The 26,919-nt window shown below is 40.2% G+C and overlaps 2 protein-coding genes across 2 annotated transcripts in view; one reads left to right on the top strand and one right to left on the bottom strand.

Moving 5' to 3' along the window:
* Spg11 (SPG11 vesicle trafficking associated, spatacsin) overlaps positions 1 to 1,323 on the top strand; it is a 73,097-nt gene extending 71,774 nt beyond the window's left edge. Inside the window, exons 39-40 of the mRNA XM_052726410.1 lie at positions 162 to 313; positions 811 to 1,323. Coding sequence (XP_052582370.1) covers positions 162 to 313; positions 811 to 991 — 333 coding nt within the window. The 3' untranslated portion in view covers positions 992 to 1,323. The remainder of the gene's footprint in view (positions 1 to 161; positions 314 to 810) is intronic.
* Positions 1,324 to 1,869: 546 nt separating this feature from the next.
* Positions 1,870 to 25,939, bottom strand: Eif3j (eukaryotic translation initiation factor 3 subunit J). The gene is made up of 8 exons (XM_052726412.1): positions 25,768 to 25,939; positions 25,581 to 25,684; positions 14,019 to 14,073; positions 13,566 to 13,657; positions 7,895 to 8,009; positions 4,970 to 5,131; positions 3,204 to 3,277; positions 1,870 to 2,938 (listed from the first exon to the last, which is right to left on the bottom strand). Exons 1-8 carry the CDS (start codon positions 25,826 to 25,828, stop codon positions 2,807 to 2,809), a joined length of 795 nt encoding a protein of 264 aa, XP_052582372.1. The 5' UTR covers positions 25,829 to 25,939; the 3' UTR covers positions 1,870 to 2,806.
* Positions 25,940 to 26,919: the final 980 nt, after the last annotated feature.

The following is a 26,919-nucleotide window of genomic DNA, read 5'->3' as shown; positions in this document are numbered from 1 at the left end:
GGGGGTTTTATGGGAGGGAAATGCCAACACCAGACAACCTGATAGCCTTTAACACTGTGATCATAACTCACCATATACAGTACTGTTTCCTAGACTTTGCCTTCAATTTCCCACAGCATGGGATCTAACAGCCCCCTTCCCTTCACTTACATCCCTCTAAGGCTTCTATTGTAGCTGAGGCCTATGACTTTGTTCCTGATTGGGCTGAAGTTCTCTACCAACAAGTGATTCTTAAAGGAGACTTTAGTTACTTGGAAGAATTTAAACAGCAAAAGTTACTAAGACCCAATATATTTGAAGACATTTCCAAAAAGTAAGTATTAAAGTTGACTCTAGTCACAGCACTTGCTTCAAGTCCTAGTGTGTGCCGGGACAGTCAGGGCTGCATATGGAGAAGCTGTCCTTTTTAAAAAGGGAAAAACTGACTGTGAACCAGAAACTCTAGCAAAAGTGTCTTTTGTAGTAGTACTAAAGTTAATTAAGGTGGGTGCTGACATATTTTGCTTTTTTTTGGGGGGCCAAGACAAAGGTTTCACTGTGTAGCCCTGACTGTCCCAGAACTTGTTCTGTAGACCAGGCTGGCCTCAAACTCAGAGATCTGCCTATCTCTGCCTCCTAAGTGCTGGGATTAAAGGTATGAACCACCAACGTCCAGCGACATACTTGTTTTTAATTAAATTAATTCATCAAAATCCAATACTAGCTTGATAATTTCCTAAGCTGTGACACCCCTGCAGATAGTGGTGGCAGAGCTGACCCCCCTTGTTGATGAGACAGTATTTAACCTATACTTTACACATTTCTGTGTAGATATAAACACCACCAGCCTACCGACAGGGTCACAGAGAACCTGAAGAAGTTACTTTCATATTGTGAAGATATCTACCTGCATTACAAGTTGGCATATGAACACAAATTTTTTGAAATTGTAAATGTGCTTCTGAAGGACCCTCAAACAGGATGCTGTCTTAAAGATATGCTCGCCGGTTAGAAGATCTGAAAAATGCCTGATTGTTTTTTGTACCTAATACGGCAATAAAGTATTTGGAGATCTTTATCCCCACTTGAGGTAAAAGGCCCAAAAATACACAATATCACATCAGTCATTTGTGGCTGTAGGGAATGAAGGAGAAATTGGTATTAAGATCAAAAGCTTGTTAGAGTGTCTTCTACATTAGGAGAAACAGTAGTGATTAAAGAATACCTGTACCTGCAGGTTCCAGTTTCAAAGCAATTTAATCTTATTTACACAGTTAAGGAACAGGTGATACATTTTCATGAGTTAGAAACTGATCTTTCTATAATAAAATAGGTTTTAATTCAGTGTCTGTCATTATTACTGCTAAGGAGATCTTAGCCCTTGTCTGCCTTCAACAGTATTTACTATAGTTATTGCTGTGTAGTCACGGCCTTCTATTAATTCAAGTCATTTAGATGGTCCTGTTTTCCACTAAGTAGTCTACAGAGCTTTGAGGTTCCTATTGCCTATAGAAGAGAAATTAAAAATTTTTGTGCTGGTTGTGACAATTATGGGGGAGAAAAAAAAACTAACCACAAATTTGGTTAAATTACTTAAAATGATCACCCAATTTATGTTTACTGTAATAACGTGAGCAGTTGGTGCCAATATTCCAAATGAATAGTTCTAGGTACTTAATTGGGCCTTAGCATCTAAACAAGATAATTTCCCAAATAAACAAGAGGAAGGCAGCCTCTGTTGCTCTACACTAAACTAAAGACCCCAAACATTCCTGCTTCAAAGCTGTAACTACATCAGGCACTGGTTAAGCCTTAGTACACAGAGAACTCCACCCAAGAGCTGCAACCTGTACTCTCAACTATCTCTTGGGAGGTAACACAAAATTTAAGTCCTCACAATAGTGATTTTATTAAATTAGTTGCTTTATAAAACATTGCAGATGTCATAATTGTTAACATAACAATTTACCAAACTGTAGTTAACTGGCGCAGTTTGCTGAGCATGTTTTATAAAGAAAAGGAAATGCCAAAACCCTGTTAAGTATTTCTGTTGCAGCCTAGAACAGAAAGAGTTGTTTCTCAGACACTTGAATCAGGCAAATAGAAACAGAGTTCCCTCCCCCATCTGAAGTCCTCCATCAGTAGAGATAGGCCGATAAATAACTAGACAGTCAATGACTGGAGCGTCCACCACTTGCACTGTAATAATGGAGAGGTTTACCTTCTTCAGCTTCAAAGTTGAAGGGTTTTGGTCATTAAAATCTTAAGTATCAAACTAGTATTTTCAGCCACAGTATCTTCGCTCTGAGATAAGCAGTCTTCTTCACAACATGTTTTTAATATCCTCACTCTCAATTTTAAGACAAAGCAATTTTAATACTAGGTGCATCCCACATGCCCTTGTTTGCTGCAAACTGCTTTTCTTGACAAGTTATGAAGTAGTTCAAGGAGGTATGGTTAAGGCTGTATTACTGAATGGTGCTGGTAAATACTACACAATTTTTTTGTCATGTTGCAACCTTTGTTTCCAATTTAGTGACTGCTGCTATGGAATCAGATAGCAACAATGACAACATTATTAGGTTTCTTTTGTTTTTAAACTATGATTTAGTAGCAACTGAGGTTCCCAATTTTAACCCCTTGGCAACAAGATCCAAGTTCCCTCATTTGCTCATTAGCACCTGAGTGTCAAGGGGTTAAATAACCAGCACAAAAGATACTGCACTTCTGATTGTAGCATTTGGCAGAACTGAAAAGAAAGGAAGTTGTGCTACATGTTGAAGGGATTGTGGGCAACAGAAAGAAGACACCAGGAGAAGGTAAAATGTCACATGAAGTCTTCATAGTCTTGTACATATCCTCCATCATATCCACCATAATCTGCCAGATCGTCTTTCATGGTGGCCTTTAATCCCCCTCCAGGAACTACGCCTTTCTTCTTCTTTTTGGCTTTGCTTTGCTAAAAATGAAGGAAGAGTTAAATTCATGAACCTTTATCTGCCATGGGCATTTCATCTGTCACAGCAAGCACTCAAAGAGATGCTAAAGCTATAACAATTTTTATTGTCTCAGAAAAGAACACAAATGTCAGTGAATGGAGACAACAGGCCCCACACTGCTGTTCAGTTCTAACTGAGAATTTCAATGGGCTCTTGAATTCTGAGGGAATTCTGCCCACAGCCCCACCCTAATGAAAGTCATTTCTCTGTACTGCTTGCTCTTACCTTTTCTTGCTTCTGTTTTTCACTGCAAAGCACAGTCAATGAATTGGTAATCTTTTTCAAGTCATCAATTTCCACTTTAAAAAAGAGAGAGACATACTACTAAACTTCAATTTTTAAGCATTTAAAAAAAAATCAAAATAGATATCCTTATAAAAAATCATTTGTATGTCATTAAACTTAAGTAACTCCATTAAAACAACTATGGATTTCTCCTTCATAAGTAAACAGGTAAGTAACTGTTCAGTCTATGGCTAGGCTCAGTGATAGCTCACTAAAGTACAATGGTAAACTCAATGACTATAAAAACCTTAATTAGCCAGTCGGTGGTGGCACATGCCTTTAATCCAGCACTGGGGAGGCAGAGGCAAGCAGATCTCCAAGTTCCAGGCCAACCTGGTCTACAGAGTGAGATCCAGGACAGCCAAGGCTACACAACACAGTGAAACCTTATCTTGAAAAACAAAAAAACTATTTGTGAACTCTTTAGCACTGGTACTGCTTCTTGCTGTCTTTGCTCAGTCTAAACAGAGGGGAGAATAACCACAGCCTCTACAATCACTGAGTAGCAGGTACATTGAACATGCAATGATAATTAAACACACAAATGCCTCTGGTATGCTTTCTAGCCCAGGAACAACAACATTTAGTAGTAGACAACATATCCTTTTACTTATTTTAAAAAAAAAAAAAAAAAAAGCTGGAAAAGAAATCAGTAAATCAGTTCTTAGATACAGAAAATGTTAGGGTTTGGTCAGAACCCCGTCCCTGCAAAAGAAACACAGGAAAAACAGTACATGTAAAATGAAAACCCTGGGCTAGAGAGATGACTCAGAGGTTAAGAGCACTGTCTGTTCTTCCAGAGGTCTTGAGTTTAATTCCCAGCACCCACATGGTGGCTCACAACCATCTGTAATGAGATCTGGCTCCCTCTTCTGGCCTGCAGGGACACATGCAAACAACACTGTATACATAATAAATAAATCTTTAAAAAAAAAAAAGAGAAGAAAACCCTGTGGGTTACCAATCACTTTGAGCATCCCCTGCTTAGTGATCATTCTGCAAAGAAAATACAACTCCTAATTCATCATGACCTTTTTCTCACTCTACAACGAGTCCTAACACCCTCACCACCCCTAGACATTCTTGGTGTAGTGTCCCAGCAAAAAGGCGCCAGTTCTGTTGGGCAATTTGGACAGCATCTCAGACTCCATTTTTTTTTTTTTTTTTTTTTTTGGTTTTTCGAGACAGGGTTTCTCTGTGTAGCTTTGCGCCTGTCCTGGAACTCACTTGGTAGCCCAGGCTGGCCTCGAACTCACAGAGATCCGCCTGGCTCTGCCTCCCGAGTGCTGGGATTAAAGGCGTGCGCCACCACCGCCCAGCTTTTTTTTTTTTTTTTTTTTTTCTTTTTTGGTCAGACTCCATTTGTAAACCAACAGTTCTTAAGGGTCTTACTGAGCTCTAAACCTGAGGAGCCCCTAGTCCACTCCTTCTAAAGACACTCTGTAGTCCTTTAGGAGATTATGTGCTTTTGCTTGGCATAAGCCGGCTATCTCTGAGAAGCTCCTACACAACAATGAAAGCAGCCTGCCCCCACCCCCAAATACTCAAACTGGAGAACATTCCAAAAACATCTGCTAAGAAGGAAATCCCAAAAGTCTACATTATATAGCATTAAAGCTATATTTAAAAAAAAAAAAAAAACTACTTTCCCAAGTACGGTGTTCTTAATATATTCATAAAAGGGGCTAGAAATCAGTATCACTTACATGAAATACAGACATCTCGAACTAAGGCTTCCAAAAAACTGGCATAATATAGTGATTTTTCATATTGTGTAATTTTATCTTTTAGTAACTTTCCAAACTCTGTGAAGTCATCTCTTGAAGATGGGTTCATAGCATCTATTCCATAACCTGTATTATTAACACCTGCAGGAAAGAAGACCTGAAGCATTAGGAAGATACAAACATTTTAAGTTCATCAATGAGGGGCTAGTGAAATGGCTCCCGGGTAAGAGAGCTTACCCATGTAAAGATGGGGAGAAAAAACTGACTATACAGAACTGTCTTTTGATCTCCACATGCCCCTCCCTGTAACAAAAACTTTAAAGTTCATAAAACAAGTTGCTATCTAAATCAGTTTTATCCTAAAGCAGGACTTTAAAAACAACAAACTGTCACGTTGTGTGTGCACACACCACCATGACCTACCTACATGTGGCAATCAGAGGATAACTTTCACTCCTTCCACCAATGAGGGTCCTGGGGAATCAAACTCAGGTTGTCAGACTTATTACCCACTGAGCCACCACTCCAGCCTTAGGAAGCTTTTTAAACTATTGAGTTTTTTAACCTGTGCCTATTCGAGTTCTTGGACAGAATTCAGAGGGGTGTCTTCAAAATTCAAACTTAAAAAGAAAAAAATCTAGAATTTTACTAACCTCCAATTTTTCACTTGCTTCCATTTTTATTTTAGGCAATAAATCATATTTAACAAATTCCCACCATGACTTCAGAGCACACTGCAGCTGGTGCAGATAACCCTCATCACTGTCTGCTCAGTACTGTCAAATACTACTAATAAAAAAGCACATGGAGTGGAGTAGTTACACTTATAATTCTAGCACTTGAGAGGATGAAGAGTTCAAGGCCAGCCTGGCAAGAACCTGTCTCAAAAAAGAAACAAAGCAACCAACCAATAAAAGAATAATAAAACCATATGGGCTGGGAATGTAGCTCAGGTAGTGTTTGCCTAACATGTATGAAGCCCTGAGTTCAATCCCCTGCACTAAAAACTAAAAACCTATAATTCTGTGTCATGGATTTGTTTTGTGATTTGATTCCTGTTTCAGTTGAACAGGTTTCCTTTGTTAAAAATAAGTAAACTGTTAGAAAGCACCTTTAATCCTAGCATTCAGGAAGCAGAGGCAAGCTTTTCTGTGAGTTCCAAGCCAACCTGCTTTACCCAGTGAGTTCCAGACCAGCCAGAGCTACACACAGAGACCCTGCCTCAAAAACAAAAGCCATGATAAAAAAAAAAGGGACCCACAGAATTTACTAGCTGTCCAAAGGAGGATATTCTCAAAAGATATGTCCAAGAAAGACAAAAGACTAAAGGGACGGGGTGGGAGATGGCTCAGTAGGTAAAGATATTTGTCACCAAGTGTGACCACCTATATTCAATCCCCTGAACCCCCATGGCAAGAGAGAAGCAACTCCACAAGTTGTCCTCTGGCTTCCACAGGCATTCTTGAGTACACAAACCCAATAAATGTAATAACAAAAGAAACTTTTTACAAAGAGGGGAAAGGATAAGAAAAAAGATGGATATAAAAATAATCAGCTAATAACTCCAAAAATTAAGTAGAGGTAACCATGTGTTAAAACCTGAGAGAAAAATTAATCTAGCCTAAAAGAATTCTGTTAAAAGTATGTATGCTTCTGTACATACCTTTTTCAATGTCAAATAAATGATCTATCAATACCACAGATTCAGCACTGTAGTACAAGAAACAGTAAATTCCTATTAACCAAACAATGCCTGTGTTAGTTCATTTTTCACTTCTTAATCTGTAGCTGGTATCCTATATGAGATTTTCTGCACCGAGCATACACAGATGAACCATCACAAATAGAGAAACACCCACAGTCACAGCTGACATTGCTAAAGACCCACTAAGGGGTATGGTCACACTTTCCTAGAAGGGGACCAAGCAAATCCCTTGTGTTCCAGAGAAGGTGGTTGGGTGAATTTTTTCACACCAGGTAATGACAAACTTGACAAATGAAGAAGTCTGGATTTCTCTGTTGTCTTTTAATCTTCCTTAGTGTGCTGGCTATTTTGAAGTCAACATGACACAAACCAGAGTCTCCTTTGAGAAGTGGGAACCTCAACTGAGAACATGTCCCTACCAGATTGGGCTGTGGTGCGTTTTCTTGATTACTGATTTAGGTGGGACAGCCAAGCTCACTGTGGGCAGTGCCACCCCTGGGCAGATGATCCTGGGAACTGTAAGAAAGCAGACTGAACAAGCCATGAGGAACAAGCTAATAAGCAGCAATCCTCCATGGCTTTTGCTTCAGTTCCTGCCCTGACTTCCCTGAGGATGGACTATAAGCTGTAAGATAAATGATGGCCCTGAAAGATGGGGTATTACAAAGGCCAAGAAAAAGAAAGCCACTAATGAATATTCTACATGGACCAACATGCTCTGCCCAAGTCCTAGCTAGACTTATGGCACCAGAATGCCCCAAAGACAGTTGATACTTTAATTTCAAAGCTGTAGACAGCAGAATCTATCCAGTTCATAAGTTTAGGTAACAGTATACTTTACTGTGTCTACTGATGTCTTCTGGAGGGCGTTGGGAGGCACAGTCTTGCTATATAACCCTAGCTGGCCACCACTTCTGACCCTCCTGTCTCAGCCTTCCAAATGTTAGGATTATAGGCATGTGTTACAAATGATGTCTTATATTTAATAATATGGTACTCTAAAAAATTACTCAAGAAATCTGAAAACATGTCTATACTTTGTCAAGTAATCTTAAATATATAAACAAGAGCTTAAAACTGTTTTTCTGATCTCAGTAAGAATGTATGTGTCCTTTAAAAACATGGTTTTTGATCTTTTAGTATTAAGACTGGCACAATTTTTCACCTGGAGTAGCTCAACATTGCACCCACCATCTTACCAAATGTTTCTTTTGCTAATTCAAGGTCTGACTCTTCCTGCAGCTTCTTTAGCCGAAGTTTATCTGCTAATTGCTCTTCAGGTGTTAGCACTTTAGGTTCTTCCGGCTCTTCTAACTAAAACGAAACATAAGTTTCATACAAAAGCCGAGCTTATAGTGGACACAGTCTATTTTTGTATTATATGAATTTTATGTCAGCACTTAACACAAAGAAGTAAGTACATACAAAATGAGTACTGTATTTCAGCATTCTTCTAAACACTTTAAAGGATATTCATATCTCAATTACACAGATAATGAAATAAAACATGGAGACACAGAGAGGTATAAAACAACTCGCCCACAGTAATAGAAGTAACATCTAACTGATGTGACATTTGCACCCAGAAAGGCAGAGGCTATTTGTTTCCCTATCCATTGTTAAAAATGAGTAGATAAACTATAGGCAAGATGAAATGGCACTCTTCACATACTGCCACAACAGACACTGAACAACCTTTCTAGGGCAATATGGAAACCTGTATAAGGCATCTTAAAATATTTCTACATGCTTTCATCAAGCAATTCTATAATATTTGCATTAAGAAACCTGAGATGGGGGCTGAAGAGATGGCTCTGTGGTTAAGAGCACTAGCTGCTCTTCCATAGAACTGTGCTCAAATCCCAGCACCCCCATGTTGACTCATAAATCTAGTTCCAGGAGCTAAAGGCCCTCCTCTGGTCTCCACAGGTACCACACGAGCACAGTACACAAATATACATGCAGGCAAAACACTCGAAAAATACTTTTTTTTTAAAGGGAGGAGCCACTAAGATGGCTCGGTGGTAAAGATCACAACTGGACGTTCTTCCAGAGGACCGACTGTTCTTCCCAGCACCCACATGGGGCTCACAACCATCTGTAACTCCAGTTCGAAGGGATCCAATGCCCTCTTCTGGCCTCAAGGGCACCAGGCACTCAGGTGGTACATAAAAAGATATGCATGCAGGCAAAACACCCATACACATAAAATGGGGGGGGGGGGGGGGACAACACCTAAGATAATATCTATTGGAATATTATTTATAATTATTTATAATTGCAAGTAAATTTAGTGACATCCTAAATGTTCAACTACCAAATGATTGAAGTGTAGCATTGTGCTGGGAGGTGGTAGCACACGCCTTTAATCTCAGCACCTGGAAGGCAGAGGCAGGTGGATCTCTGTGAGTTCCAGGCCAGCCTGGTCTACAAAGCAAGTTCCAGGACAGGCAGGACTGTGACACAGAAAAACCCTGTCTCAAAAAAAAGAAACAAAAAACAAACAAAAAGTGTAGCATTGTTCATCTGATAATGTAAACATTAAAAATGTTTTCAAAGCATCGGAAAAAAAAGTTCTATTTTATTTTAGAGTTACAAACAAATGTAATCAAAATAACCATGTGACACCCCAGTAATGTAAAGCTCTCACTTATTCCCCAACCTTCTGAAAGGGTAGATAGCAGTCTGGTGTCTTTTCTACACCTGGTGATATAATTTCCTACAGATGTATGTTACTCATAGTAATAGTTCCTGGGAAAAGTGAAGCACCTTTGACTCTTCATGTATGTTCCTGCCTGTGCAAATTCTCATTCTGAAAACGTATTTCCTTGTTCATGGAAATGAAATGTAAAGAGGTTAAAAAGAAAAAATGAAATATTTCCAAGTGTCTTTAGACCTAGACAAGGATCAAAACTGAAAATATCTCAATGTCAGACCTAAGACAAACTAAGAATACTCAAGTTAAGGTCTCTCCAGGTTGGAAATAAAAAACCTGAAAACCTAAGTGACTAAGAGTCATTCAACATAATGCCTTAGGCTGCTGAGTTATGATTTTACTGCTTGTTCTGATCATGAAAGCACACAGAGGTACCTTTAAATATACAAATTATTATTTTTACATACCTAAATGTTTCTAGTTGAGGAAGGGGAAAAAGGCAGACTGTTCACAAATGAATGCAGAAAAGCACAGCCCCATATGGAGAACAATTTAGGGGCTGGAGAAATGCTCAGAGATCAAGAGCATTGACCGCTCTTCCAGAGGTCCTTTGCCAAGTCATGGCCCCACAGTTGTGAGGATGCAATTTCTGCTTCTGAACACTGAACATGAAGGATTTTGTTTTGAGCTTCATACCAGTTAGGCTGTACAATGCTAAGATCTTATGTTTGAATTTCACCTGAAGCTGCAAATAGGCGAAAACAAACAAACCAGGTGTGGTGGTACATGCCTGAAATCCTAGTACTCAGTAGTTAAGAGACAAGAGGGCCAAGAATTCAAGGTCATCCTCAGCTACACAGCAAGTCTGAGGATAATTTGAACTACATGAGCCTGTCTCAAAAAAAAAAAAAGGTAAAAGTAAGCAAATAAAGTATGTATTGAACTGTACATAAAATAACACTCGGAAAATAATAACACTAGAACTTACTACGTGATTACACACACTTAACAAGATATATTCTTTAAAATCTTAAAAAAAAAAAAAAAAAGGTGGTGGGTAGTTTGAAATCATCCTGACAAGGTAGCACACACCTATAATCTCAGCACAGGCAGGTAGAATTCTGAGTTAGAGGCCAGCCTGGTCTACACTGTAAATTCCAGGCCAGCCAAGGAGGCTATATAAAAAGACCATGTCTCAAAAAGTTAGGATATAGTCTAAATTGAAAAAAAGTATAAAGAAATCCTACACTGGGCACAGTAGTACACGCCTTTAATCCCAGCACTTAGGAGGCAGAGGCAGGCAGATCTCTGAGTTCTAGGCCAGCATGGTCTGTCTACAAAGTCAGTTCCAGCACAGGCAGGGGTCTCGGAAAACAAAAGTACTAAACTCCAGTTAGCAGATTTAAACTTTATTCTATAATACATTATAGAATTTTTTCGAGTTTTTTGATTTTATAGTTTTTTTTGAGATAGTCTCATGTAAGGAAAGGATGAGATTACAGGTATACACCACCACCCACAGCTTACAAATTTGTTTGTTTCTTTATTGAGACATGGTCTCTATCTGTACCTCAGGCTATCCTCAAACTTGTAACTCTCCCACTGGGATTATAGGCATGTAGAACCACACCCTGCTTGAAACTTCCATGTTTTTAGCCTCATACAGTTATTCATTCATATATGTACCATATATGATGGTGTGAACAAACACACAGACAGACAGCCTCCCCCACCCCCACCCCCACCCCCCGGCTGGCCTCAAACTCACTATGTAACTTAGATGACTCGAACTCCTTATCCTTCTGCTTCCATCTCCCAAGCAATGGGGTTATAGGCATGTACCGCCACATTGTTTTAGGAAGTGCTAGGATTGAACACAGGGATTTGTAGATGGTCCTATACCCATCTACATACTGGCAGCACTAAGTAGACTCTGAGTTTTTCAACACAGCATATGAAGTTGGGAGGGAGAGTAATGAGGAAGTGGAGGGAGGAACTAGGGGTTTGGCCTAAACATATGCAAGCATAAAATTCTCAAATAATAAACTACTATGTTTGGGTAAAACACAAATTACAAAAATCTTATAACAAGTTTATGGAAAAAAGAAAGAATTATTAAAATTTTTTGGCAGAGTCAGGCATGGTGGCACACACCTTTAATCCTTGCTTGCACTTGGAGGCAGAAGCAGACAGATCTCTGAGTTCAAGGCCAGCCTAGTCTACAGAGAGTCCCAGGACAGTGAAGACTATACAGAGACACTGTCACCCCCACAAATCCTGCCCCCCCCAAAAAGCAGTAATGGGGATTGAACCATAGCACCTTCCACACAGGCAGGCACTCTATCACATCTTAGGGATGTAGATCTCATGCCACATCTCTCTTATGCTGGTAAAACAAACAAACAAACAAACAAACAAAAAATATATATATATATATATATGTATGTATGTATAGATATAGATCGATAGGTATACACATATATGTGTATACTTATATACATATAAATACAGAGAGACAGAAAGAGAGCTTCAAATCTAAAAATACAGATTTCTAGAATATCAGGTTGTATTTATGCAATCATATGAAAAAATCTCCTTTCAGAGGTTTAAAGGTAAAGTATATTAGCTATATTAAGCAAAACAAAAATAGATGAAACAAATCTGGGAAGACACTAACAATATAAGGTGATATGTACTATTTGTTGTTGTTGAGACAGTCTCACACTATGTAGCCCTACCTGGCCTAGAACTTGCTATATAGACCAGGCTAGCATCCAACTTTTAGCAGTCTTCTTCTGCTTCCTAAGTACCAGGATTATAGGTATGAATACCACCACATTTGGCTTTATGAGACTTACAATACAGCCCAGGCTAGTCTTGAACTTACAGTAATATAATTTGGGCTTCCAGAGTACTGGGATTTCAGGAGTGCACCACCATGCCTGATTATTTTCCTACTTGCATATTTGAAGATTTTTCTTAACAAAAAGTAAAAAAGGCCATAGGGTGGTGGCACATGCCTTTAATCCCAGCACTCAGGAAACAGAGGCATGCAGACAGATATCCGAGTTTGAGGCCAGCCTGATCTATGGAAGTGAGTTCCAGGACAGCAAAGGCTACACAGAGAAACCCTGTCTCAAAAAAAAAAAAAAAAAAAAGTAAAGAAAAATATTAGAGGTACTTCCATGTTAGAATTCATACTATACATGTTATGTATGGAAAGATCTCTACAATAAAGTAAATAAAATTGAAGTGGAAACTATACAAGAAAGGACAGCCAGTTAGTGATGCATGTCTGTAATCTCAGCACTTGGGAAGTGGAGGCAGGAGGAAATAAAGTTCAAGGTCAGTCTAGGTTATACACCTAAAGCCTATCTCAAAGAGATAGGGATAATACATACAGAAATATAAAGATAGCTTGGAAAGGTAAGAGACAAGTGTTTACATGTGGGACAGTGGGAAAGACAGAATAAGTAACTAAAGGTTTAGGAGTGTTTTGTAAGTTTTTATGTCTGAATTATGAAAATGTTTCCTATTAAGGAGAAAATTAATTAATAAATACAATAGAGGGCTGGAGAGATAGCTCAGGGGTTAAGAGCGCTGACTCTTCTTCCAGAATTCAATCCCCAGCACCCACATGGCAGCTCACACCTGTCTGTAACTCCAGTTTCAGGGGACCCCAACACCCATAGCAAAACCACAAATGCACATTTTTAAAAAAAAAATTAAATAAATAAATAAGGTAGAATTTCTGGATCCTGCTACAAATAATCAAGATTAAAACCACTTTAGGACATGACAAAGGTTTGCTCAGTGTGTTCACTGTGTAGAACTGTGACTAGAAATAGCTGCAGGTGGGCTGGGCATACAGCTCAGTAGTAGAGGGATCACTTACATGCATGAGGCCCTGAATTCAATCCCAGCACTGAAAGAAAAAAAACAAAACTGCAGGTGCTAGCAAAAAACAGTTAAGTGTGGTCACTGCACAATCTAACTGTTCTGATGAAACTGAAAATATTTTCAGATGTAGGACTTCTGGGTTCAATTTTTGCAAAATCAATTTGTTCTGGGCTTCATCTATCTTCTGGTATATCCATTTTGTCTTTACAGAGCCCTTCAAGTTACCAGGTAATATTTGCAGTCAGTTAAGACACTGTACCACAATTGACACATATGAATTCTGTATGCATTTTAAGGAAACTGACAGAACTTACCCTCTTTTTAATTTCTTCTTGCCTTTTCTTCTGCTGCCGTTCTTTCTCTTTTATCTTTTCTGCTATTTTTTTCTTTTCTGAAATTTTTACTTCTGAAAGAAATATTTTATTTACAATTATATTGAATACTTTCTAGTCTATGGCTAAGGCAGACATGATGCTTGAACTTGAAGAAACGAAACTTTCCCCTAGCTTTCAGATGGTGAAATTCTGGAAATGATAAAGGTCTTTTCCTTTCAAATCTTATCCCCAAAGATCCAAATAGACAAGATAAGATCATTCACATAATACCATTTCCTCTACTCTTTTCTCCCACGCGATGACCCAGCAGTCAAACAGAAAACCAGCAGGTATTTAATCTGAGTGTTGAGAGGACAGAGAAGTAGTACAGGAAGAGGAAAATAAAGTACAGCAAGACATTGGGTTAAAACAATGAAGGAGTGTAGTGCTCACCGGGTTTGACTTCTGCTTCCTCTTTACTTTCATCATCATCATCATCCCAGTTATCCTGAAGACAAGAACCTCCATTAGTAATTCTTACATGTATTTTTGTCCATGTGCTCTCTAGGGTTAACCTAACTCTGCACAAACAAGCTTGTTGATATTTTTTGGTATTATGGCCTTTATAGTAAGGCCCTTAGCCAAGGGTTATCTTCCCATTTTTCACGTCTACTTTTGTATCTCAGGAGTGTAAGAAGTTTTATGTGTTTTTCTTTGGGTTTGTTCCTAGTATTCTATAAATTCTGTTGCTTCTCTAAGTAGGTTTCCCTTGCTGCCATCATGCCCTATAATTAGTTATTTGTATATAGCAAAGGCTACTGGGCTTTGAACATTAGTATTTGGAAGGACAGAGTCCAATATAGCCCAGGCTGGCCTGGAATGCCTAAACTTTCTGCCACCACTTCCCAAGTGGGAGTACAGGCCATCACACCCAGTCTTTGAACAGTAATTTTACCACTTAAGTTAAATTTTTCATCAATTCTTTGAAGTTGTCTAATTAAAAAATCTGCAGTATTTCAAAATTCAAAACATTCTTGAGTACCAACATGTTGCCACAAGAATATTCCATACTTACAACAACTGGGGCTAGTACCACAAGCCTGAATGTAATCCCAGCTACTTGGGAGACAGATCAATGTTTAAGGCCTGCCTCTACAAAGTAAGAAATCCTGTTTCAAAATTAAGTAAAAAATAGAAAGCTAGGGAATATAGTAAATGCTTGTCTAGCATGCACAAGACCTAGGTTCAATCCCCAGTACTACTGAAAAATAAAAAATAACAGAAAATTCCACATCTGATCCATTAATAGATCTTTAGTCAAAGAGAATAAATGCTAAAAATAGTGTATAAAATTACCTTCCAGCTATGTGTATAAGGTAAATTTAAAACAAAAGCATTTCATGTTTACTTGTGTCCTATACCATTACACATACATACATACACCTCAAAATCTGGAGAAAAAAAGTTCCTAAATGAAGATACTTCTGGCCCTAAGCATTTTGGATAAGGGACATACTATACAACCTGTACCACATCACCTGAAAACAACAGAAATGATACACTACTTCTTGACTTTTGAGACAGGGTTCCCTATATAGTCCATGCTGACCTCCAACTCATTCATCTACCCACCTCTGCCTTCAAGTGATGGGATCAAAGATGTGAGTGAAGGCCCTCCACACCAGCATGACTAATTCTTCTAATTGTACTAACTCAATCTCCAGTATACTAGTAAGCAGAGCAAAGATAATAGGCACCCTTGTCTGTTCCTCTCTTAATGAAATTGTCCCTCAAATACAGTAAAATTTATGAGTCATTGGCTTTTGCTACCTCTGGATTTGCATTAAGTCAGAAAATCTCATACCATAGAATTCATCATGTTTTCTTCTAGAATGGTTTCATTGTTTTTTTTAATTTAGATTCCCTAATCCAGCTATAGAAAAAAAAAAAAAAAACAAACAAAAAACAAAAAAAACCCCACAGATCTTGCCATATAGATTAGGCTAGTCTGAAACTTTCAGTGATCGTGCCTCTATCTCCTAAGTGCAGAGATTATAGGTGTAACTAACACCCCACTTAGTACCACACTGCTTTCATTACAGAAGCTTTATGGTATGTTTAATGTCTGCATATATAAAATAATGTAAGTTTAATGTCCTTCCTCCTTTTAAGATTTTTAATGTTTTTACCATGGTGTTTGTTTTTTCATATAAGCTTTTATATCCACCTATCTAATGCCATAAAAAGCGTACCAATTAAAATACAAGATAACCAAGCTCAAATTTATAAGCCTTAAATCAGTTGCTATCTCATTTTTTGGTTTGACCTATGTACCCCAAAATGGCCTTGAACTCACGATCCTCTTGCCTTCCCTTCCTGCATTCTGGGATTACAGTCGGGTGTTTACTACCCATCACTTATCAATTGTTTTGTTTATCAAATGGACCAAATATTCCACTCTCCAGTCAATGGGTCATTTGTTTCAAGCAGTATTGCTTACAACACAACCATAGTCAATGAATCAAATTACACAATATTTTTAGGCACAGTATTAGAGATGAGTCAAGAACTAATTAAACCTTTATGGCTCTGCCTCCTAAAGCTGAGCAAGGCACTTTGAGGTAGACCTATACTCTGCTTTTTCTATGCCTAACTCTATCACTGAGCTACATATAAACCTAATTTCAAACACAATTTTCTGAAGACTCTATAGAATTAGGCGATCCCAATTTGGTAGGGATGGAGACAGCCTTCAATTTAAATTGAGCTTTAACCTATAGGTAAAACAAAGTCTCAGCAACCATCAGACACAGTATGACATGTCATTTGAAGATGAGCCATCAGAGGGAAGGTACAAAGCAGGAAGCCCTGACGCTAGTAGAAGAGGCAAAGGCTGACTAATATACCACAACTATGACACAAACACAAGCTTCTAGCTTTATAGCATTACAGATGGCAACTCTAAATCAACCCAGGTATATATACTAAACCTCAATTAAGACAAGTTTATATATCCAGCAAAGAAATTAAAAATCCATCCTCCTGACTGAGGCTGCAATGGGTCGAACAAGCAGAGCAGGAATAATTTTATGTACATGTGTATGTCTAATTTTCTAAAACATTCAATTTTCTCTGTTTGGGTGTTCTGCCTTCATGTATGTATATGTACCACGTGTACCCAGACAGGACAGAAGAGGGTTCAGATCACCTGGAACTGGAGTTTATAGTTATGACCTACCATGTGAGTGCTGGGAAATCTAACCTGGGTTCTCTGGAAGAACAGCCAGTGCTCTTACCCAATGAGCTAACTCTCTAGCCCCCAAGTAAATATATTTTTACAATCACTTGTCAAATTTAACCCATGGTTTTGAGTTTTAACAAACTGAAAAATCAATTAGTCATTATTTGAATAACTAAGATACTAGAGTTAGAAATTAAAAATGAAATGTTTGTATTGCCTTACTATTGTGCCTTAGTTCTTACATCAAAACTGTAGTACAAAGGGAACCAAAGATCTAAAAACAGAAGTAAACTACCAGGCATTTTGGGGTCTGTAATATGCTGCTTAGACAGAGCTTCATATAACAGGAGGGTCATGTGTATTTCCAGAGAGTGCAGATTTAAAACTGAGATAATAATAGTAATAGCATATATTGATGAGCATTTACTTTGCACCCAAAATTATGCTAGGAGTTTTTTCATGTTTTATTTAACATTAAGGTTAATCCTCAGAACACTCCTAAAAGTAAGGTAGCATAATACCTACCTATTACATATCCCATTTTACAGAAAAAGAAAACTGTGGCCCAGATGTAGCCAACGAATGATCTCAGTAAGAAACAATAAAGGGACTCGCTCTGAATGGACCAAAGTGACACAGAACATAACTTCCTGTGAGACTTGAAATATAAAGGAACTACAAACTAAGTTCCTCCTACTAAGATTGGTTTTTTTCAATTAGTTCTAGAATATGCTCCCCTAGATCATAGGGGATCTCATTAAAGAGTAGAGTTAAGGTACATACTTATACATAAAATATGCCCAGATACATACAACTGTATTAGTTACACACCTTCGAACCTCAAGGTGCCTACAGTATGTCTTATTTTCTTTAGAAATTTAAAGACACTGATCTCCAAACCTCTGTCTAGTACCACAAAGCCATGAGCGAACTATTACTCAAAATAAGCAGTACCTTGGTGATACCTTCAACACAGAGAAGCACCCTTAGTAGCTTATCCACACCAACTCTATATCCCCTGTCCCTATTACTCTCTAGTTTCCCACAACAAAAGATAACCCCAGCTCCTATCCATGCAAACAGGAGGCTCCCTAGAAATCCTCCATTCCATCAAATTCCCTTTTGGGGGGGCGCTAGAGGGAGGTGTTATGGTTGGGTCTTGCTGTGTAGCTCAGACTGGCTTTGAACTCATGATCCTCTTACTTCCACTTACAGAATGCTTGGATTTGTGGCATGTGCCACCAAACCAGGCCAGAATGGGTTTTAGTAGCAAAAGAGGCAGTTCCTGTAAATGAATTCTAGGCAGAGTCATGACACCTGCCTCAATGCACAAAGGACCATGAAAGGCAAGCCACTGTCTATCACCATTACCCTCAAATACATGCAACAAACCTGCCCTGAATTACTACTATCATATTAGTTCTCTTAAGAGAGCAAATAGCTGGAACTATCAAAGAAGGTTCAGGAGCTTCCTCAGGAATTTTTAAAATTTTGGCTCCTTAGTTATGAAATTAGCAAGTCCTAAAAAAATAAATGTAGGGTAGAGAATGCCTGCCACAATTGCTATAGAAAAACTGTGCAAACTATTCTGTAAACACAAGGACTTTGTAAATGCTGGCAAGTTTTTCAGATAAAATGACAAAAGTGTTGCAAAACACTTAAAATAGAGACTGTAAGTTTATCTATCACTTCAAAAAAGAAAGAAAGGAAGACAGACAGACCTAGGTGTTATGTTCAAGATACAACCTATTAATATCCTATTAAAAAGCTGGGGATATAGCTCAACTGATACAGCATGTGCACAACATGCATGAGGCCCTGGATTCAACCTCCATTACTTAAACAAACAACACACACTCCAGGAATCTGATCCAGGTATCCTGGTGGTTCATGACTGTAATTCCAGCAGTTCGTGAGTAGAGACAGGAGGATCAGTTCACAGCCATCCTCTGTGGAGTTCTAGGCCAGCCTGGACCTTGAGACTGTAACAAAAACAAAAACATTCAAGTTGCCTTCCTAAAATGGCCAGCTTTCTTTAGAAGAGGGGCTGTTTATAACTTCCTTATGTACATACATACTCATGCCCTACAAATATACACCCAACATCATTTGAATTCAATTATTTCTCTGAAAGACATGGCTGCTTTTCAAGTCTAAACCCGAGACAGGGTTTCTCTGAGTAACAGCCCTGGCTATACTGGAACTCTGTAGACCAGGCTGGCCTTGAACTCACAGAGAGATCCACCTGCCTCTGCCTCCCAATTGCTGGGATTAAATGGATACGCCACTACTATCTGGCAAGTTCAAAATCTTTTTCCTAACCAAACACAACCAAATAATAAAATCAAAACAAAAACATTTTTTTTAATTTATAATAATGCACCTAACCGTTGGCTGGTTCTGTCATTTTTACGACACTAAAATGCAGAGTGTCATATGCAATGAGAGAATGTAGTCAAGGCCCGAAAATGCTTTCCAACTGAAGGAAGACATATTTATGGATTGTCAAACAGGAATAGCTTCAAAAGAACAGTAAAACTGTTTTTGCCTCACAGCAATATCCCAGGACTAACATATACTTCTCTCCCTTTTTCCTGAAATAATTTGGTTTAGATAGAGCAAATTTAATTTAATTTTTATTTCCTTTTAAAGGCAGAGTAGCCCAGAGTAACCTCAAACTCCCTATGAGTAGATGACCTTGAACTTCTTATCCTCCTAAGTGCTGAGATCACAGGAGGGCACCACGGCCATGCCAGGGTTATGGAATGTTGGAAATGGAATCTAGAGCTCCATGTGTCCTAGGCAAGCACTCTATCAACTGAGCTATAGCCCCAGGCCACAAAATATATCAAATTTCTTACTGGAAAAACAACTTCTTAGTACTCTGTAATTTATGTGTTTTCTGTTCTAAACAGCCTCAGAACCGACAGAGCTAGACTTCTCATAAAAATTCAGTTTTTGGGGTTGGGGATTTAGTTCAGTGGTAGCGCACTTGCCTAGCAAGCACAAAGCCCTGGGTTCGGTCCTCAGCTCCGGAAAATAAAATTCAGTTTTTAAAAGAAAGCTAAATAAATGTTCTACCATCTTTAGGTCAAAGTAATTGTTTCAGTAAATTCTACTCCATTACGATGGGACAGTAGCCAGGATGTAAAATAAATAGATGAATTTAAAAAAAAAAAAAAAACTGAACACCAGGGCTGGAGAGGTGGCTCGGTGGTTTAGAACACTTATCACTCTTGCAGAGGCCCTGGCTCACAACCATAACTCCAGGTCCATGGTCATCTGAGGCCCTCTTGTGACCACCATGGGCATCAGGCAGACATGGTGCACTTACACACATGCAGGCAAAACACTCAGACATATAAAATTAATCTTTAAAATCCCAAAACCAGACACTAACTAAACAAATAACTAACTTACTTGCAATGGCCCAGTACAACAAATAAAGTAAGTAAATACTTTTCAATAAAAAACATACTTGAGATAACAGACTCCAAAGTTACCTATCTTCCGATTGCTACACATATAATGTAGCATGTGTGCCCATACAAAAACAGAAAAAAAATCTAAAGTATGTTTTAGGATTAAAAATGAAGTTCAATGGTAGCACATTATGTGTAGAAGCACCTAGATTTGATTTCCAGTAACTGCAAAATAATAATGATAACAATAATAAGCTTTCTAAGTAAAAACTTGCTATTTTACAAACTTTATTTTACAAAAATTATTACAGTACTGAAATGATTGGGATTTTCTTCACAGTAGTCTGGCTGAAGCCAGACATGGTTGCTCCTTCACTCCTACAACCCTATCACTTGGGAGGCTAAGGCAGGAGAACTGACAGGGGTTATAAGGCTAGTCTGGGCCATAAAAGCAAGGCTGTCTCAAGGGGGAAAAAATGATGGTGACTCTCTTCACTGAGTTGAGGAGCAGGAAGCAGTGAAGAACTTACTAAACCACTTCCGCATATTTGTACTTTTCTGTAAATTAGAAAAATAATCTCTTCAAGACACGGATTTTCAGCCAAGCATGGTGGCAACACACTTGTGATTCCAGCACTCAGAAGGCTGAGGCGGGAAAAACTTGAGAGTTCAAGTCCAGCCTCATCTACATAACTAGACTGCTTCTCCTACCTCCCAAATAAAACAGGCCTGGGGATATAGTTCAGTTGGTAGTCAAGACATTCTGAGTTTGATTACTGGAACTGCATAAACCAGGCCCACAGCATACACCTGAAATCCCAGCACTTGGGAAGGCCAAGCCAAGAGACCAGAGTCCCAGGCTGTCCTTGGGTAGGTACACAGTGAATCTAACACAATCCTAGGCTGTAGGAGACACCGTTTTAAAGAAAATAAAACAAAAAGATACCTATTTTATGCAAAATGGTCACCTTCTGAGTAATCACACTTTTCTCTAAAACATAGATCTTGAAGTGGTATGCACATATAATCAAAGAACTTGGATGGCCGAAGCAGGAGGATCCAAACTGGAGATCCTGCCTCAAAAATAAAATACAAGAAACAAAAATAAAATAAAATATAGATCCCGTTCCTCAAAATACTTGAAAAAGTCCTTATTATGTAAGATTTAAACTATTAGTTTCAATAGACCCTTAAAGAAAATGAGTAAGACATGACTGCTTAGTGCTCAGTTTTTACCTGGGTCAGCTCTCTGAGATTTTGTGTAATAAATCAACTTAGCTAGAGAAACAACTGGCTGAGGGGCTGAAGATGTAGCCCAGTTGGTGGCTCACCCTGGGTTCTATCCCCAAGTCAGCATATAAACTGGGGGTAGTTGTACATGTCTGCAACCCTAGTATTCAAGAATTCAACTGGCTAAGAGAGGCTACCTAAAAAAACTAAACACACACACACACACACACACACACACACACACACACACACACACACACACACGAGAGAGACAGACAGAGACAGAGAGAGAGAACACAAAAAAAAGCCTGAGTCAGCTGAACACAGCCAGAAGTTTTCTCTAAACATTTGTAACCTTTTGAATAAAGCTAATTTGTAACTTGTTCAATTGGAATGTAGGGAATCTAGTAAAAGGGATTTCAAGTTGTGTTTGTCTCTGCTTCCAGTAGGTACTCAATCCTGCATCTACATCCGGGACATCATTCCAGTCATGGGACATCATTCCAGTCATGGGACATCATTCCAGTCATACACGCAAAGTAAAACATTCTTTCCACACCTCTGCATATCAGGTTGGTAAGAAAATGTTCAAGTAAACAATGCCAGAAATCATGTTCCCTAGTTCTCACTTAAAAAACTAAAACAAAGCCGGGCGGTGGTGGCGCACGCCTTTAATCCCAGCACTCGGGAGGCAGAGGCAGGCGGATCTCTGTGAGTTCGAGGCCAGCCTGGTCTACAGAGTGAGATCCAGGACAGGCGCAAAGCTACACAGAGAAACCCTGTCTTGAAAAACCAAAAAAAAAAAAAACAAAAAACAAAAAACAAAACTAAAACAAATAAATAAATAGATGTGTGTCTGCCTGCCTGCCTGTCTGTGGGTATGTACGTGACAGACAGCAGGTCTACAAGAACGGAAACTCCGGATGCCCTGGGGCTAACGCCACAGGCAGTTGTGACGTTGTGACGTGAGTGCTAGGAACCTGACTCTGGCCCTCAGGAAGAGACTACTGCTCTTAACCTCTGAGCCATCTCTCTAGCCACTAGCTCTCACCTTTCTACTGAGAAAAGGCCTCCATGAATATTAAAGGTCTACAGCTTTACTTTTAAGTCCATCTTTGCCACTGCAAGGTACCTTCTGGAAAGGTAAAATACTGTCTACTGAGAAGGACAGTCAACTAGAACAGGTAACTGAAACAGATACTGTAAGTAGCATTAAACTGAAAAAAAAAAAAAAGTAGCATTAAACTGGTCATTTATAAAGGGAAAGCACTTGGTCTTGACATAAAATAAAGAACACTCCACAGTTTTACGACAAAATTCTCACTCATTGCCCAAGTTAGTCTTAAAATCATGGATTAAGTGATCCTTCCCCCAACTTCTCCAGTGCTGAAACTACAGGCACTTACCATTGTGCCCAACTCAGGTATTTTTTTAAAGATGCACATATTGAATTGTTTAAGGACTATGATTATTTGATTTCAGGAAAATCAATCCTTGCTTGCATACCCTCACAAAAAGATTAAATGCTACAACATAAAAATTCAAAAGCTTGGTACTCACTGCTATGCTAGATGACAAAATTCAATTTTAACAAATCTCCAAACAGGCAAAAATCTGTTCAATAACCATGATCACCCCCCCAAAAAAACCCACAAAATTCATAGTAAATAAACACTATAGAAAATACTTAATCTTTCTATCCTTAGGAAATGATAAAATGGGGCACAAAATAAACCTCAGATACTAGATCTTAGCAGCCTAAATATTTCCACAGGATAAAAAAAAAAAACCATGACTGAAAACTAATATTTATTAAATACCTACCAAGTGCTAGGTGGCCCTGCTTAATGCTCATTTAAAATACAAAGTTACACCCGGGCAGTGGTGGCCCACGCCTCTAATCCTAGCCCTGGGGAGGCAGAGGCAGAGGCAGGCAGATCTCTGTAAGTTCGAGGCCAGCCTGGGCTACCAAGTGAGTTTCAGGAAAGGCGCAAAGCTACACAGAGAAACCCTGGGGGGGGGGGGGGGGGATATACAAAGTTACTCTCATGCTGTTGCACTCCTTTAAGCTACACAATGAGACCCTCTCTCAAAACAAAACAAGCAAAAAACAACAAAGTAACTATGTAATGCAGGACTCATTATGACCATTTACATATTGAGAAAGTATGGCTTGCTTGCGGCCACAAATCTAGTAAATGCCAAGGTAACATTATAATCAGTATAATTCTAAAATCTAGGAGTCAAACTATTCTTATACTGTATCATGAGAATGGATTAACACTACAACACTTTACTTCCAAGTCTCTAAAATTAAGCTCTAACAAGACTTACATCAGTTCTTAATTTATAGGTCTCAAACCCTTTGGGGGTCATATGATCCTTTCATGGGGGTCACGATATTTACACTGATTCAGAACAGTAGCAAAATTACAGTTATGAAATAGCAACGAAAATAATTTAATGTTGAGGGTCACCACAACTCGAGGACATGTTCAAAAAAACATGTGAAAGGGTCACAGCATTAGGAAGGCTGAGAACCAATCTGTAGTAACAAGAATTACAAACATCAGGATCAACACCATTTAGATTCCATAATCCCAGGTCAATACATCATTACGGACAACTTTAAACAACATTCTGGAACTTATTCCCAATTCCTCTAATTTCCTCCAGCCTCGTTTTGATTCCAACTTACTCCCATTCCTTTTTAAAACTTTTTTATGTGTTAACTTCCACTTCTTAGGAAAAGTGAAAAATCAAAACTGAAAATATGCTGTTGTGTGGTAATGTAAGGTTGGTAACAAATCACCCCCAAGTGAAGTGTATAGAATAGGCAAACAAAGCATGTAAGTAACCATTCAGTATACTATCAGTCATTGTTAACTTCAATGTATGCAAAACTCACTTCATTCCTCAAATTCAGGTTGTCTGGTAAAATGGACACACACTTCAACAAACTTCAGAGAAAAGACAAAAAATCCAAACAGTACTACTAAATTTACAATAATTACATAGCTCAAAAATTTGAACACCAGCCGGGCGGTGGTGGGGCACGCCTTTAATTCCAGCGCTCGGAGGCAGAGGCATGTGGCTCTCTGTGAGTTCGAGGCCAGCATGGACTACAGAGGGAGTTCCAGGAAAGGCGCAAAACTACACAGAGAAACCCTGTCTCGAAAAAACAAAAAGAAAAAAAATATATATATAACAAGACTTTGAAAACTTCACTAGTATACAGTTAGAGGTGAGACTTCTCAAACTTTTTTTTTTAATGAACACAGAAGATAATGACTTCTAAAGCTGTAGGATGAGCCCGAGGGAATTTTCAAAAACAATAAAGGTGAACAGGATTCGAATTCACAAGACAAAAAAAAAAAAAAAACCACTGGCCCCTGATCTACGTCAACCACCAAATCTTTGGTATTTTTCTAGGCCTGTCCCTGTGTAGATGCATAACTGTTAACCTTTCCATTTTTCACAGTTTACAGTTCTGTCCTAGGTTTCTGTCCACTAACCTGTTAGTTATCTCGGTGCTGAGTTCATCCTCCTTACCACAGAGTGGGGGAAGGGAGAGCTAAAAGTTGCTTTACTGTTCCAATTCTAATTTAGAAAAACCAAGGTATTTTCTGCATCCAACCGCTGGAACGAGCTACCGGCCCCTCAGGACCACGCCTAAGTTACTGACACCTGGGAGACCCGAACTAGCAAAGGCAGGCGGGTGGGTCTCCCTACTTTCCATATGGGACAAAACACCGAAACCGAGTTTCCAATCTGCTCGGCTCGTTCCGGTGAGAGGTTCTGGACTGCGAAGCTTGCACGTGGGCCGATCCGACTGCTGCTGTCACTTCTCGTCGCCAGTTAGGATCCAGGGCGGGGAGCGGACCCCTCGGTGAAGGGCTGGGACTCGGGCTGCCACCACCCTCCCCAGAGTCCGGCCGGCCACGCCGCCGCCTGCTGCCCACATGGCCGGCCAGCCGAGGGAACCAGGGTACGGCTGGGCCGACGCTCACGCGGGACCCACGGCCCGCAGGCCCGGGCGGCGCCCCAGGGCCCCGAGTCCGCCCGCCCGCCCGCCCGCAGCCGGCGCCTGCCGCGCTGCCTGGCGCCCCGGCCCGCACCTACCTTCACGTCCTCGTCCTCGTCCTCACCCTCCCAGCGGTCCCCGCCGGCCGTGCCGCCGCCCGCGACCTTCCGCATCGGGTCCTCCATAGAGAACGTGTCCGCGTCTACGGAAGAGAGTGGGGCGCGTTAGTACACGCGTGGGAGCGAGGCCGCCGCGGCCCGCACTCGGGCCGGAACTTCTGCTCACCCCAGGAGTCTGAGTCCCCCGCCGCCGCCGCCGCCGTCGCCGCCGCCGCCGCCGCCGCCATCTCGAGTCGGGGGCGAGCGTGAGTGCAGGAAAGAGCTGCGAAGAGTTAGCGCGGCAGAGGTGAGTCACTGGGCTGGCTCTCGTTGGCCCGCGCGGGGCAGGCTGGGACCGTGGCTGACTGGGCGCCCGGCCCAGGCTCCGCCCCTTCGTGCGACGCGCGCGGCGGGCGGGGCGGGGCGGGGCGGGGCGGGGCGACGCTGGGCTGGGAGACGCCAACCCCAGCCGGAGGCCCCCAGGAAGGAAAAGGAAGTGCGCACGCGTGAGTAGGGTGGTGCTCGCCTGCCGGCAACCCATCATCTACTACTGATGGACTGAGAGCGGGCAGGCGAGCTGGGTGGAGGCAGGAGACAGCATGCGGGCCTCCAGATCGAAGTTGACCCCAATCTCTCGGGGTTTTCCCTTCCCGTGAGCCCCCGGAGGCTAGCACGGTGATTCTTTGGCGAAAACATTTCGGAATTCCGTGGTCTGTGCCAGGCCTATGCTCTATTTTGTCCTCAACCCAGTAGCAAAATAGTTATGTAAACAGATTTCGACACAGTGCGATGGCTGCAACAAAAAGAAGCATTATGAGGTTAGATGTGAAAAGGTAGCATTAACGACGGCGGAGGTTGCAGTTTCCTGTCTGCGGTAGACTGCCTGCGGTAGGCACTGGTGAAGTTGAAGTTTGAGAAACCAAGTGGCTTGTGCTCCGGTACATTTCTGGTAGAGAGAAGGCTTGTGGTCCTCACCTGACTGAGTGCAATCGAACAGGTAAACTGATGATAAAGAACCTAAAAGGAGCAGAAATTTTTTCCCCTTTGGCACTGGGCTGCTCAGTGAGGACATTAAGGGACGAGCTAGTTTAGATATTTTGTTGTTTAAATTTATTTTCCCTATATAACCATAGTTTTTGAAGTCTTAAAAAGATAGACAGTAATCAGCCATTCTCTTATTAATGTCCGTTTCTTGTGAATTTTGGGTCTAAAAATAAACATTTCATAAGGTCGTCTTTCAAGAAATGTTCTACAGCATTATTAAATTGTGAGACGACGACGATCTCTAAAGAAAGCATCTATTTGTAAAGGTGGATTGAAAGTAAGCGAGAGAGACAGC

Source organism: Peromyscus californicus, unplaced genomic scaffold (genome assembly GCF_007827085.1).
Source record: "Peromyscus californicus insignis strain IS unplaced genomic scaffold, ASM782708v3 Scaffold_7__1_contigs__length_154581171, whole genome shotgun sequence".
Classification (NCBI taxonomy): domain Eukaryota; kingdom Metazoa; phylum Chordata; class Mammalia; order Rodentia; family Cricetidae; genus Peromyscus; species Peromyscus californicus.
This window is presented reverse-complemented; position numbering and strand designations above follow the sequence as displayed.